The sequence below is a fragment of the Pleurotus ostreatus genome (assembly GCF_014466165.1).
Source record: "Pleurotus ostreatus strain PC9 chromosome Unknown scaffold_7, whole genome shotgun sequence".
Lineage (NCBI taxonomy): Eukaryota > Fungi > Basidiomycota > Agaricomycetes > Agaricales > Pleurotaceae > Pleurotus > Pleurotus ostreatus.
Genome location: NW_023503162.1, coordinates 3,216,188 through 3,230,322, shown reverse-complemented (window position 1 = coordinate 3,230,322; position 14,135 = coordinate 3,216,188). Strand labels below are relative to the sequence as shown.

Sequence of the window (14,135 nt, the reverse complement as noted above, 5' to 3'; positions counted from 1 at the left end):
CACCGAAAGTTCCTCGTTCCGGCCAATTGGCTTCTCTCCAAAAATAGCGTCTCCACCCAGGACGTCGGACGAGACTACCTCGCAGGATTCGATCCGATCACTCGTCAGAAAATCAAGGACAGATTAGCGATGGTCCACATGCAGCATCATCCGGACGATCCTTACACGATCACGGAGATCTATACGGAAGCGAACTTCATTCTCGGGACGTCGACTCCGGCGACTCTCACAACGTCTTCGACATCTCCGACAGTGAGTCCGACGGCTCCGGTTACGGTCAAAACCGAATCCGCTGACATCCGTGCCCTGCAAGCTATGATGCAGCAGTTCATGACCATTCAGCAAACGCATCCGCAGTATCCTCCTCCTCCTCCGCAATATCCGTATAATCCGAACTCATTCTATCCGTATCCCCCGCCTCCGACCGCTCAAGCATACGCTTATCAACCCGTCCCTCCCCAACAAAGCTATCAGTATCCGCCTCAGCCACCCCCGTCCTCCCAGAATCAACAATCACGTCCTCCTGCCCCTCCTGCACCACAAGGGACTGATCCGAGACCTCCCCGGAAGTGTCACTTCTGTCATTCCGTCTACCACACGATGGGCTCGTGTCCGGATGCGGCCCGATATGAACGGAGCGGGTGGATCGGTCGGAACGAAGAAGGCCGATGGATGGTGCTCCCGACCAGAGAGACTATCAATCGTTCCTTCCCCGGAGACTCGTTCAAAGAGCAGATCGACAACTGGATGAGAGCCAACAATAGACCTCAGGATCGCGATGCCCCTCCTCACCCGATCGTCACCCCAGCAGCCACAAGTTCTGGAGTAGCGTCCGCGAATATGGTCGAGGTTAGCACCTACCACTATACGGAGGCCGACGAGTCCGAGTCTCGGGCGTTCATCGAAGAGCTTCCGAGCCCGTTTGATCTGGAGGAAGAAGAGAAAGAGGAGATCTTCTTGCAGGTTCTCATGCAGCGGATGCCCGACGTAGCGAAAAAGTACGCTTCATCTCAGAAGAAGAAGGATGTCCGTTTCTCCGAACCAGTCGAAACGACTCCGAGCGCTCCGGCAAAGGCTCCGTCCGAACCACCCCTTCCTCCTTCGATTCCGGTCCCCTTCCCTTCCACTTCGGCCCGTTCTCAGCTAGCTGAAGCCATCGAGACCGGTCGCACGACGTACCGTCCGAACTATCAGGTCCAGTCGAACATCGAGAATCCAAAGGTGGCCTCGGATGTCCTGGAACGCGCCCTCAACACCACCCTCACCATCATGCAACGGGAACTGTTCGCACTCTCGTTTGATGCTCGGAAAGGACTTCGGGATCTTATTTCGTCGAAACGGGTCTCTACGGAGACTAACTACGCGTCCGTCAACATGGCTGCGTGCTACGATGACCCCGAAGACGTCGTGGAAGTTCTGATGTCCGCCACCCGCGATCCGAACAAGGAATGCATTGTCGCGGCGCCGACCCAGTCACTCCGGATCATCCGGCCTATCTTCAACGATCGGTACGAGGTCGAATGCATCCTGGACACCGGATCGCAGATCATCGCCATGCGCCGCGACGTCTTCGACAATCTCGGGCTGCTCATCGACATCGACAAGTTCATCACCATGGAGTCCGCGAACCTATCATCGAACCAGACCATCGGACTCGCGCACAATGTAAAGATGTCTCTCGGACCCGTCGATCTCTACGTCCAAGCTCAGATCGTGAACGATGCGCCTTATGAGGTACTCCTCGGACGCCCCTTCTTTTGTCTCACCTCCGCTGTCACCCGCGACTACCCCGACGGTCGCCAGGACTTGACCATACACGATCCGAACTCGAGCCGTCGTTTCCTCATCCCCACTTTCAAAAGGGTCCACCGCTCCCGAGAGCCTAAGGAGCATTTTTAGATACCGTCGAGGAACCCCTGTGGCGAGACGAGTCTTTTATACCCCCGTCCTATTCCTCTCTTATGATATCGCTACCCGATTCCGCTCCTTCTTCAGTTCCGCTCCGCTGCATTACCTATCCGAAAACACTTTTATATCATATATCCCCTTCCGTGTCCGACCCTTCACTTCCCCTTCTGTCTGCCCCCACTTCCATGAACCGAAAAAGTACATATGATGCTCCACGAGATTCCGGTCTCGACCCGATTGCTCCGGTGTATACTTGTGCCCCTCCGCCCATACCTAATACTCATTCTTCTTGCGCGTATGACGATTTGCCGGATGAGCGACGGATCTATTCAGGTCTTGTTGATATCATCGAAGATGGCATTACTCGGAGTGCTTCATATTTGGATATCCCCCTTTTCACCACTACTTCCTACTCTACCTTTACATCCTGGTTTATCCATAGCGACGCCGACACTCCGCCCGCCTCATCCGAAGTTCCCGCTCCGACCCCGACCGCAGAGGTCTTCGCAGCGACTGCCCGGATGCCAACATACGGAAAGAAGCCCTACCGGAAGGTCGCCAATCGCACAGTACCCGTCTCCACTACCCTCCCCGAACAGTATCAGATTGTTCGACGCGAACCTCCCGACATCTTAGCCGACCTTCTCCCACTTCCTACTCAACCACCCGACTTCACTCCGGGACTCCGGTACACTCAGGAACGCGCTGACAAACAGGCCGTCGATCCGGACAACTGGCTTTCTCCCGAGGAAATCAAACTCGCGCACTGGTTCATCCGGACTGATGAGGACGCTTTCGCTTGGTCCGAGGATGAACGAGGCAAGTTCTCTGACGAATGGTTTGACCCTGTAGTGATGCCGACGATCGAGCACGTTCCCTGGGCACTCCGAAACATTCCCATTCCTCCGGGCATCTACGACGAGGTCGTCCGCGTTATCCGAGACAAGATCAAGTCCGGAGTCTACGAGGAGTCCAGTTCTTCGTACCGGTCCCGCTGGTTCTGCGTCCTCAAGAAGGATGGAAAGTCTCTCCGTTTGGTCCACGATCTTCAGCCTCTCAATGCCGCCACTATCAAGGACGCATCTATTCCGCCTCGGGTCGAAACTTATGCCGAAACCTTCGGAGGCCGTGCTTGCTACGGCATCTACGACTTGTTTGTCGGATTCGACCAACGGAAGCTCGCGGAAAGCTCGCGCGATCTCACAACATTTCAGACGCCTCTCGGAGCCAAGCGTCTCACCGTCATTCCTATGGGTTTCACCAACTCCGTCCAGATTCAACATGGCGACCTCACCTTCATTATGCGAGACGAAATTCCGCACGTCACCGATCCGTACATCGATGATTGCCCTGTCAAGGGTCCGCTTACCCGATACGAGCAACCCGACGGCTCCTACGAGACCCTACCCGACAATCCGAACATCCGGCGCTTCGTTTATGAACATATTGCAAACATGCATCGGATCGCTCACCGGATGAAGAAGTTTGGTGGAACGTTCTCCGGAGTCAAGCTACGTGTTTGTGTTCAGCGCGCATCTATTGTTGGACACATGTGCACTTACCAGGGTAGAGAACCCGACGATGACAGGGTCCAAAAGATTCGCGATTGGCCCGTACCCGAGAACGTCACCGACGTCCGGGGATTCCTGGGTACCATCGGAGTCATGCGTATCTTCATCCGAGACTTTGCGAAACATGCTAAACCACTTGTGCAGCTGACCAAAAAGGATGTTGACTTTGTCATGGGTCCGGACGAACTAGCTGCCATGGAGACCTTGAAGAATCTTGCCATCACCTCCCCCGCTCTCCGAGCTATCGACCACTCATCCGATCGCGAAGTCATACTGGCCGTCGACTCCTCCACCGTGGCCGTCGGATTCATCCTCTCCCAGGTAGGCGCGGACAACAAACGCTATCCGTCCCGCTTCGGATCTATCACTTGGAACGACCGTGAATCCCGCTACTCCCAGTCCAAAATCGAGCTCTACGGACTCTTCCGGGCACTTCAGGCCACGAAGCTTTGGCTCATCGGAGCTCGCAATCTCACTGTCGAAGTCGACGCGAAGTATATCAAGGGTATGATCAACAATCCGGACATCGTCCCGAACGCTGCGATGAACCGCTGGATCGCGGCCATTCTTACCTTTTCCTTCAAACTCAAGCACGTTCCCGCTCGGGATCACACTCCGGCCGATGGCCTCTCACGACGAAGAAGAGCCGAAGAAGACCCGGTCCTTGTAGAAGATGTCGAGGGTTGGATAGACGAGGCGTGTGGTTTTACTTTACAGGTTCACTCGGACGGCGACGCCTCTGTCTCTCGGGTTGCGCAGAACCGTTTCCGGGGTCATCTCGGGTCCCTCGTCCGCACTTTCATCTATGATGAAGACTCTGCTGGATTCAACGACTCCGACGATTCCGACGACATTCCCCGGACTCCGAAGGCCGCGGGTAAGGACGCCCGAATGTCGGAGATAGAGACCTTCCTCCGGACTAGCAAGGCTCCCGCCGGACTCACTGAACCCGCCATGCGGAACTTTGTTCGACAAGCGCTCAACTTCTTCTACCGCGATGGCAAGCTCTGGCGCAAGGATAACCACGGGAAGCATAAAGTCTACATCCATCCGGGTCGCCGTCTCTACCTGATCCGGGCTGCTCACGACTCTCTCGGACACAAGGGTATCTTCGTCATCCGCACGCGCCTTCTTGAACGATTCTGGTGGCCCTTCCTGGACCAGGACGTCCGCTGGTTTGTCAAGACTTGTCATCAGTGCCAGATCCGCTCCAATTTCAAACTACACATTCCGCCGTCTCCGACGATCCCACTTTCCCTTTTCCGCCGCGTCCACATTGACTGCATGGTGATGCCTTCCGCCAACAAATTCAACAAGATAGTCCACGCTCGGTGTGCTCTTACCTCTTATCCGGAGTGGCGCGCGCTTCGCCGGGAGACCGCGGAGACACTGGGCATGTTTATTTTCCAGGAGATTCTATGCCGCTGGGGCGCCATCGAAGAACTTGTGACGGATAACGGTACCCCGTTTGTGAAGGCAGTCGAATATCTGGCAGAAAAATACGGCATACGACACATCCGAATCTCGCCGTACAACTCCCAAGCCAACGGACTCGTCGAGCGCAGACACCGGGACGTTCGGGGTTCACTCCTGAAGACTGCGGATGGCAACGAGAAGAAATGGGTTGAAGTCGCACCATCCGTCTTCTGGGCTGAGCGCGTCACCATCTCCAAGACCTCCGGAATGTCTCCTTACTACATGGTACATGGCATCGAGCCCCTCTTTCCGTTCGATCTCCACGAAGCTACCTATCTCGCCCCTCCTCCCGAAACCACTCTCACCACTGAACAACTCATCTCCATGCGCGCCCGACAACTCCAGAAGCGTCCGGACGATATCGAACGTATGCGGGAGAAAGTTATTCGGAGTCGGATCGCCTCCCTTGAGGAATTCGAACGTCGATTCGCCCGGACGATCAAGGACTTCAACTTTCTTCCCGGACAGCTTGTTCTCGTTCGCGACAAGAAAATAGAAGGAGATCACTCACTTAAACATCTGCCTCGCTACATGGGACCTATGGTTGTCGTCCGACGCACTCATGGCGGATCCTACGTCCTGTCCGAACTCGACGGTTCCATCTCAAACCTACGTTATGCAGCATTCCGCGTCATTCCGTACTATGCCCGACACCGCCATCTTCTTCCCGTTCCCCAATCTGCCGAACCCGACGAATCCGACGACTCCGAAGGTCTTCCGGAACCTCAGCCCGCTGCGAACTTCGCCGGACTACAAAATACGACGAACGACCGAGTTTTGACGCCTTCGCGGCAGCCTAACCGTCTAGTACTCTAAAATTTTTTCCACCCAGACCAGCGTTCGCCCTGTGTTGTATCCCGGACCTCGGTCCTGTTCCGTCTCTCATCTCTCACCTATTCCATTCATTTCTCTTTTATCCGGCGCTTATGCTCTCTTAAATCAGTTGTCGTACGCGTCATCCGACGACCCCGGTGACCCTGTCCGGTTCCGAAGCTCTCGGACGTGTCGGCTTCACCGTCTTTGTTTCACTTACGCTCACTCACTCAATTCTTTGTTGATTCCCAAGAAGAGCCGTTAAAATTGTGTATCTACTCTTTGTCAAAAAAGTATGTCTACGGGCCAAGCGCCCTTTCTTTTCCATCTCATTCCCCGTCGTACTCCGCGCCTTCTTCCCTTCTCCTGTCCTCTTCCCGTTCCTCCGCATCCGCCGCTTCAGCCCGTTGCGCTTCTTCCAATTCCCTCCGCAGTATCAATGCGGCCAGGCTTCTCGTCGCGGCGGCCCGGGTGTTCTCCGCATCTTCCGTCGCCTGCTTGAGCGCAGCAATCCGAGCATCCATGGACGACATCACCTGCGCGATAGTACGGAGCTCGTGGTCCGCGCATGCTTCTACCAGGGCTGGCAACATGGTGCTGCCCGACGCTGCCCGCGTGACTCGACTTGTCTCTCTGGCCTCTCCTACCCGACGGCGTGTCTTCGTCCTTGGGGTCGCCCGCTGCTTTCCTTTACCACCCGACACCCTGCTACCAGACGCCTCCGCTTCCGACGTTTTCACTTGCCTAGCCCGCGTCTTCGCATGGGAACATCTGACTTTCGATCCCGCGCACGCCTCGCACGCATGGCAGCCGGTCCCAACGCAGGTATAGTAAGCCTGCTGGCAGTGCAGGCATCGTCGAGCGTCCGTAAACTCGACGAGCGGATGCGGGCACGACTCCTTGGGTGCGCCGAACCCGCACCCCCATTCAACGTTGTTCGGGCTGGAGCTAGCATCTGAGAATCCTGTTAGTCCGGGTCGTGTTGTGAGACGGGTCATCGTACCTGCCGGGTCATACTCCCCGTATTCCGTTACATCAGGAAGCGCTGGGAGTGGCGGGGTCAGGTCCTTCGCGTCGTCCGTATTACCCGCGCGCTTTCGGAGTCGCTTGGCCCGAGGTGTTGTCTCGGGCTCGCCGGTGTCGCTCTCAGCCACCTTGCGTTTGCCTGCACGAATTGCGCTGGCCCGTCGTCGCGTACGGGGAGCCGGGGTATCTTCGTCCTCAGCCCCCGACGTTATTTCAATCACCTCCCCAGGCGTCTCCTTCTCACCCTGCTCCTCCTCCGCGCCCCCGGTCCCCGATCCGGCGACGAGTTTCGCCCTCCGCGCTGCCTGGCGACGTTCCTCAGCGGCTTGCGCATCTCTGCGTCGTGCCTCGCGTACCTCTGCGGCCTGGCGCGCTTCCTGTCTCCGTCGTTCTTCCGACGCCTCGGCCTCCCGTCGTCGTTCGTCTTCGGCCTGACGCCGTTCTGCGTCCGCAGCATCCCGCGCCTCTTGCGCTCGTCGGTCGTCCTCTGCTTGCCACTCAGCAAGCCGGGCCTGCGCTTCGAGCAGTTGCCCTGTGGCCGTGGACATGGTCGCCCGAACCTCGTCCTCCACGCTTCCTTGCAGTTCCCGCGCCACCAGTATCTCCTCCGCGGCCGACAACCAGTCCTAGCATGGGTTAGCGGGAACTGCTCGAGGTCTCGGCTACTGCCACGCACCTGCTGCCGCTCCATATCAGCTACGGCGAGCTCGACGTCTTCCCGACGATCGTCGTCCAGATCCGGCATCGCGTCCCCCATCCCGGCGAAATACTGGACTTCCGTTTCGTATGCGACAACCGCCTCCTTCTTCTTCATCGTCCGGAGGTCTTCGGTCGTGTAGGCGGGAACGTGCTGGGTGCTGTGCGACATGGATGGATGATGTTGGAGGTGATGAAGAGAAGAGCAAGAGCGAATGTTGGTCTTCGTCGAAATATCAACAATCCGTCATGTGACCGCGCTTCCTTTGGTCTCACGCCACACCTTCGTTCACCCACCCACCTGCCCACTTCGCAATTCTTGCTCGCCGTGTACGTTGCCCCGGAGGGTCAACACATAAAGTCCCCGGGGGATGTAAGGGTTGAACCCTTTCGTTCCGTGCAGTCCGACCTCCCCTATCCCCTATCGACCCCTCTCCGACTCTTCGGACACGCTCGCACATGACTCGGACGTCACGAACCCGTACCGGACACACGTGATAACGGATCAGACAGCTCGGATCAATCCTTCGTATATCTTTTGTTCTCGGACTCTAATACTTGGACTATACTAGCACCATTATTCGTTCCTGGTGCCTTTTCGTCTCGGACTTTTCCTTCATCTGACATTTCTCTTAGCTACAAAAGCCTCCTGTACTCGTAGTTAGAAGAATCAGATTTGTTCCCCCCCACATCGAGTCAGAATCTAAGTCGTCCGAGAAGCTTTCCTCCTCCGTTGTCAGAGTTCGCCGTCGCCCGAGTCCGAGTCCGATCCGAAGCCAGTTCTCCTGCCATCCTTATCATTCTCCAGCCGTCCTCATCTTACTATCCGAAGCCGAAGTTGTTTGCTCCGCGTCCGAGCGCGTCCGAAGCTATCCGAAGCCATCCGAAGCATCCGAAGTTTCCTAGTAGTTGTTTTCACTCTCGGACTCATCGTTTACCACACTTAGTTCATTCGGGTGTCGCACGGACTTGTCCTGCCGGAGGCGGACCCTCGCATTTCATTTGACTATACTACTAGTCTACGTGTATATTCACTACTACAATACTTTGGCCGTCTCGGTGTAGCCCGAGAAGTACCAGAGGCGTTAAATGTTAAGCTTCAATATGAAGCTCCATCTACACGTCGCTTTCAATTTTTGTCCTCATCCATCACTTTCAAATCGATTTCGCTTTCCCCTGGCTCATATCTTGTCCATACATTTTCCTGTCTGCGCCGCTTAGGGTAGGGCTCAAGTCTATTTTGCTTGTCAACTGCCATGACTTACTTCCGACATTGAACAGTGACTACCACTTGAATTTGCACCCCACTGGCCACATCTTCAACGAATTGAGCCTGCCGTGGAAGGAGCTGGAAGAGGGGCTGCACATTGTAGCAGAGACTGCCTGTGTTCCCCTTAGCATTAGCGATGAGCTCAAGGTGTGTAGCCAACCCACTGCACCCCGTTCGCCATTATAAATGCTGAGTCGGGTCCGAGGTCAAAGGATTCTTCGAGGAGTAGCATGTCTCGCTATGACATTGGGTTTAAACGAACACTATATCCTGGAGACTCCCCCCCTCAACTCCCAATTATGGATCCTCACTTACACCCGCCGAGAGGGCAAGGGAGAAGAGACTTAGGGACGACCCCATGGCAGATGTTATAGGACCGCTGTTCGTTGGTTGTAGACGCTGCAGGGCGAGAATCAAGTTGTCCCCCAAGAGTGTATATGATTCCTTTCATTGGAAGACACACAAAGAGCAATGCCTGAAGAAACCCATTGGTGCTCTTGTCACAAAGAAGTCCAACTCGCAGAGATCTGTATGTCATCCCTTTATCCTCAATTAGACTGGCCGAATCACGTGTGGGTGTTATAGGCACGCCTAGGAGGCCCCTTAGGGGCTACAACAGGCGTTTCCGGCTACGGACCCAGGCTGCACACACACATGGCTACACGGAGATGTCATGGACTATGGACTTGTACATATTCGAGCATGCTGTACTTATTCCTACTGTAAGGGCAACCTCAAGATGGCCGACAGCGCAGGCCTAGCAGAGGGAGAATCCAAAGATAATGAATAAGACTAACTACAGTACATGAGAGGGCTGCTCACCTAGCAGAGGGAGAATCCAAAGAGAACAGGATAAGGATTCTCCATGCTAGGAAGTGAAGTATATACTGTAGTAGCGTGAGAGGAATGCAGGATAACTGTACAGTACACCAGCCACAAGTCCGAACAAATATCACAAGGTACAAGGAAACATGTGATAATGAAGTGGAGGGTGAATGCACAGGAGTCGTGCCAGCGACCTGGGGAAGTAAGGGCGAAGGGTAATGAAGTGGGAAAAGAGGATAGAGGTAACCCGGACGAGCCCCGAAGAGTATAGACGAGTCCGAGCAAGTCTGAAGTGTCCGAAGCAAGTCCGAGTGAGTCCGGAGTGTCCGAAGTGCGGGAAGACTCCGGAGTCACTGGATGTGGCTCGGATGCGAAAGGAGTGGGCAGAAAGGAAGTGGAAAGGAAAGGGAGCGAAAAGGAACAAAGGGGAACAAAGGAAATGTAGGTAAGAGTCCATGGGATGAAGGAAAGGAGAGAAAATAGGAGTGTCCCCTTACAAGATGACACTAAAATCAACAGATTTGGGTCAGATGGTAGGAAATGGATGTGGAAACAGAAGGGGGCACCTTTGCAGGATCTGGAGGTTGAAGGAACTGTCAAGCATGGGGGTGGAAATACTATGGTCTGGGGGGTGATGGAATGGAATGGGGTGGGGAGAATGGTTGAGGTTGAGGGGAGGATGAATGCCCAGCAATATGTGGCCATTCTAGCTGATGGTCTCCTTTCCACCATTGAGGAGTGCAATATTCCTGCAGAGGATGTGATCTTTCAGCAGGATAACAGCCCCAAGCAGACCTCAAAATTGGCACAGAAGTGGTTTGAGGATCAAGAGATTGTGGTCATGGACTGGCCTGCCCAGTCTCCTGATATTAATCCCATTGAACACCTCTGGGAGCTGTAGTAGTGAGTAAACACGTAGACTAGTAGTGTAGTCAAATAAAATGCAAGGGTCCGCCTCCGGCAGGACAAGTCCGTGCGACACCCGAGTGAGCTAAGTGTGATAACAATGAGTCCGAGAGTGAAAACAAATGTATAAGAAACTTCGGATGGCTTCGGATGGCTTCGGACGTGCTCAGACGCGGAACAAACAACTCGGGTTCGGATAGTACAACGAGGACGACAGGAGAATGATAAGGACGGCAGGAGAAACTGGCTTCGGATTGGACTCGGACTCGGACGATGGCGAACTCTGACAACGGATGAGGAGAAAGCTCTCGGACGACTTAGATTCTGACTCAATGTGGGGGGGAAACAAGGCTTAGTTCTTCTAACTACGAGTACAGGAGGTTTTTGTAGCTAAGAAAATATCAGATGAGGGAAAAGTCCGAAACAAAAAGGCACCAGGAACGAATAATGGTGCTAGTATAGTCAAAGTATTAGAGTCTGAGAACAAAAGAGATATGAAACATTGATCCAAAATGTCTGATCCGTTATCACGTGTGTCCGGTACGGGTTCGTGACGTCCGAGTCATGTGTGAGTGCGTCTGAGGAGTCAGAGAGGGGTCAATAGGGGATAGGGGGAGTCAGACTGCACGGAACGAAAGGGTTCAACCCTTACAGAGCACATCAAACACCAACTCAACACCTACAATACACCATCTAGAGGAGTACATGAATTATGGGAGAGGGTTGCAAAGGTATGGGATGGGATTGATGTGGAGGTATGACAGAACCTTATATAAAGCCTTTCCAGGAGGATTGAGTCCGTTATCATGGCCAAAGGGGGGAATACCAAGTATTAGATAGTACACTCAAAAAACCCTTTCAATGCATCCCTTGATTAGAAATTCTGTAGAATATTCTAGACTTATTCAATTGACTTGAATCAAGATTTGTCATCCAGCTGAGAAGGGGCACTACAAACTCTACACTGACCCTGAGCTACCATTTTCAGTAGTTCCTCCGTTATTCAGTGTTTCATGCAGAAGTGACCAACATAGAAAGGGTTTTTTGAGTCACTGTAGTTGGCACACAGGAATCTAGAACAGTCTGGACTCTGATGTCATATGACATCACTATGGCACAATATCGCACCATGGTCCCGAACATGATGTAGCCCCATGATAAGATGCTTATCACAGCACTATCAGTCTAAATGGGGCAACCACTTCTCACAAGAAGCATAGCGTGTAATCACTGATGGGAGTCCTGTTGGAAAGACCCACCTAGATCATCAAGACCGCATGGTAAGGTACCCAAACTAATAAGGCTCCAGATAAACAAATATCCGACCTCTAGTATAAGTACTTGAGCTTGAGGGACTGAAGAGAACCCATCAAAAATGTTTGCCCACTTAGTTGTGCTACATTTTCACTCAAGTTCCTTCCTAGCGACCTTTACACCACTAACTAACCTAGCAACGACAGACCCGGTCGCCAGCGCTTGAGCATGGTTAACCCTAAGGTACATTTTCTTGGAATCTTGATGCGGAGGAAATGTCGTGAGCCAAAGTGACGTAAAAAGCGAGATGAGGATCCAAGCTCAGCTCGGTCAAGCTTGATGCTGTTTGTGGAGTCATCCAACTTGCCTCCCAGAATGATTTTGCCTCCATAACACCCATCATCAGAAAGGCCTAGACAAGCATATTGATCCTTCTGTATGGCCTCCTCCTGCCAATCAAACTCCACCCAAGGAGACTAAAAATGAATAGGTTTGAGTTTCTCTGAAAAGAAGTAGGACATAGAAGCCACACCTTTGCATTCACCTCTTTTGCACAGGCAGCCAAGTAAGATTTGCTATCCTCAACCTCACTATACAGAATAGTGTCAGACTAATATTGAATTTATAGCATTAAGTTCACTCTACCTGGTAAGCCCAAGGACAGTAGCAACAGCAGAAGTTGCTTCAGCACTTGAATGCTTGGCCACCAGCTTGTCCAGCATCTCCATAGAAATGTGTTCAGGTGAAATGCACTGGTTGGATACCAGCCTCCATATTTCATATTGAGCACCATATAGTACCCCACGCCTGAGCATGAACTGCTGGATTCACTGATGGGATGCCTACCCATCAATATGTTGTTAATGAAGAATATACTATTTGAAGGTGGGGAGGTACAAACAATAATAACTGGTGATGCACTCATGAGACTAGCCGATGATCTCTGGTGTTCATATGACACCCGTCGCCACAGACCCAAGTAGGTGAGGCCTTGTGCTTGCCATGATTGGATGCCAATATCTCAACTAAGAGTACCATCAGCACAAGTCAATCACTAAGTGACAGTGTTGAGGCTTACCTGGATCTTCAAGGCCACTTGGCATCATTTCAACTATTGCCAGTTCAGCATTGCTAGCCTAAGATAAATAAAGCAGCTTAATAATAGTGAACCAACAAGAAAGGTTTACTTGCTAGTGAAATGGACTCATCGGCTATGTCAGCTAGTGTGATGTCCCCAGCATCATTGTAGCTGTATTCTGATGTCTTTTGATCCGACATATGGTTAGATGTTAGGATACCCAGATGTTGCAACTATCAACTATGTTACCGACATTGGTGCCATGAAAATGAAAATACTTTGCTAGTTCTGACTGTGGCCTTACTGTAAGGGGACATTCCTAATTTCTCCTATTCCCCTGTCCCTTTCCCTTCCTCCTCGTTTCTTTCTCTTTTCCTTCATCTCACGGGCTCTTACATACATTCCTTTCGTTCCCCTTTGCTCCCTTTCCTTTCCACTTCCTTTTCGCCCACTCCCTTTGCATCTGAGTCACGTCCTGTGACTCCAAAGTCTTCCTGCACTTCGGACACTTCGGACTTGCTCGGACTTGCTCAGACACTTTGGACTACCTCAGACTTGCTCGGACTTGTCTATACACTTCGGGGCTTGTCCAGGTTACCTTTGTCCTCTTTCACCACTTCATTACTCTTCACCTTTACTTCCCCAGGTTGCTGGCACGACTCCTGTACATTCCCCTTCCACTTCATTATCACATGTTTCCTCGTACCTTGTGATATTTGTTCGGACTTGTGGCTGGTGTACTGTACAGTTATCCTGCATTCCTCTCACGCTACTACAGTATATACTTCACTTCCTAGCATGGAGAATCCTTATCCTGTTCTCTTTGGATTCTCCCTCTGCTAGGCCTGCGCTGTTGGCCATCTTGGAGTTGCCCTCACAGCAGAACAGGATCTCCCATCCTGGCACCAGAGCCCTATGGAAAACGTCCTGCGCCACTCCGGACTTGTTCTCAACGTCTCTCCGGTTTTGCGGACATTCCAGATGCTCTCCTGCTACTCCCACCCACCTCTGAGGACCCAAGGAACTCCATCCCTTGCTTCCCTGATGACTCTGAGATGCCAGGCACCTCCAGCCAGATCCCGCCATCCCAGCCAGTCGCTTCAGGACCGGACTCCGAGACTTTGCAGACCTTGTGGGCTCAGACGTACGAACACCAAACTCAAATCGGCTCCATCCAGGATACACTCACCCGAATTGAAGGACTCCTCTTAACACCCCGTCCAACTACTCCGAAAACAACTCCGGACTCCGAGCTGAGGGGCACTGAAGCCTCCCAGCGCGCCCGAGTCGATCCGAAAACACCCCCCGTTCC

At 52.9% G+C, this 14,135-nt stretch overlaps 1 protein-coding gene across 1 annotated transcript; it reads right to left on the bottom strand.

Moving 5' to 3' along the window:
• Window positions 1-11,819: 11,819 nt before the first annotated feature.
• PC9H_010322 (uncharacterized protein) lies at window positions 11,820-12,473 on the bottom strand (the record flags this gene model as incomplete). The annotated part of the gene is made up of 4 exons (XM_036779816.1): window positions 11,820-11,887; window positions 11,939-12,221; window positions 12,278-12,335; window positions 12,391-12,473. The coding sequence occupies 4 exons, from the start codon at window positions 12,471-12,473 to the stop codon at window positions 11,820-11,822; spliced, it is 492 nt and encodes a 163-aa protein (XP_036629205.1).
• Window positions 12,474-14,135: the final 1,662 nt, after the last annotated feature.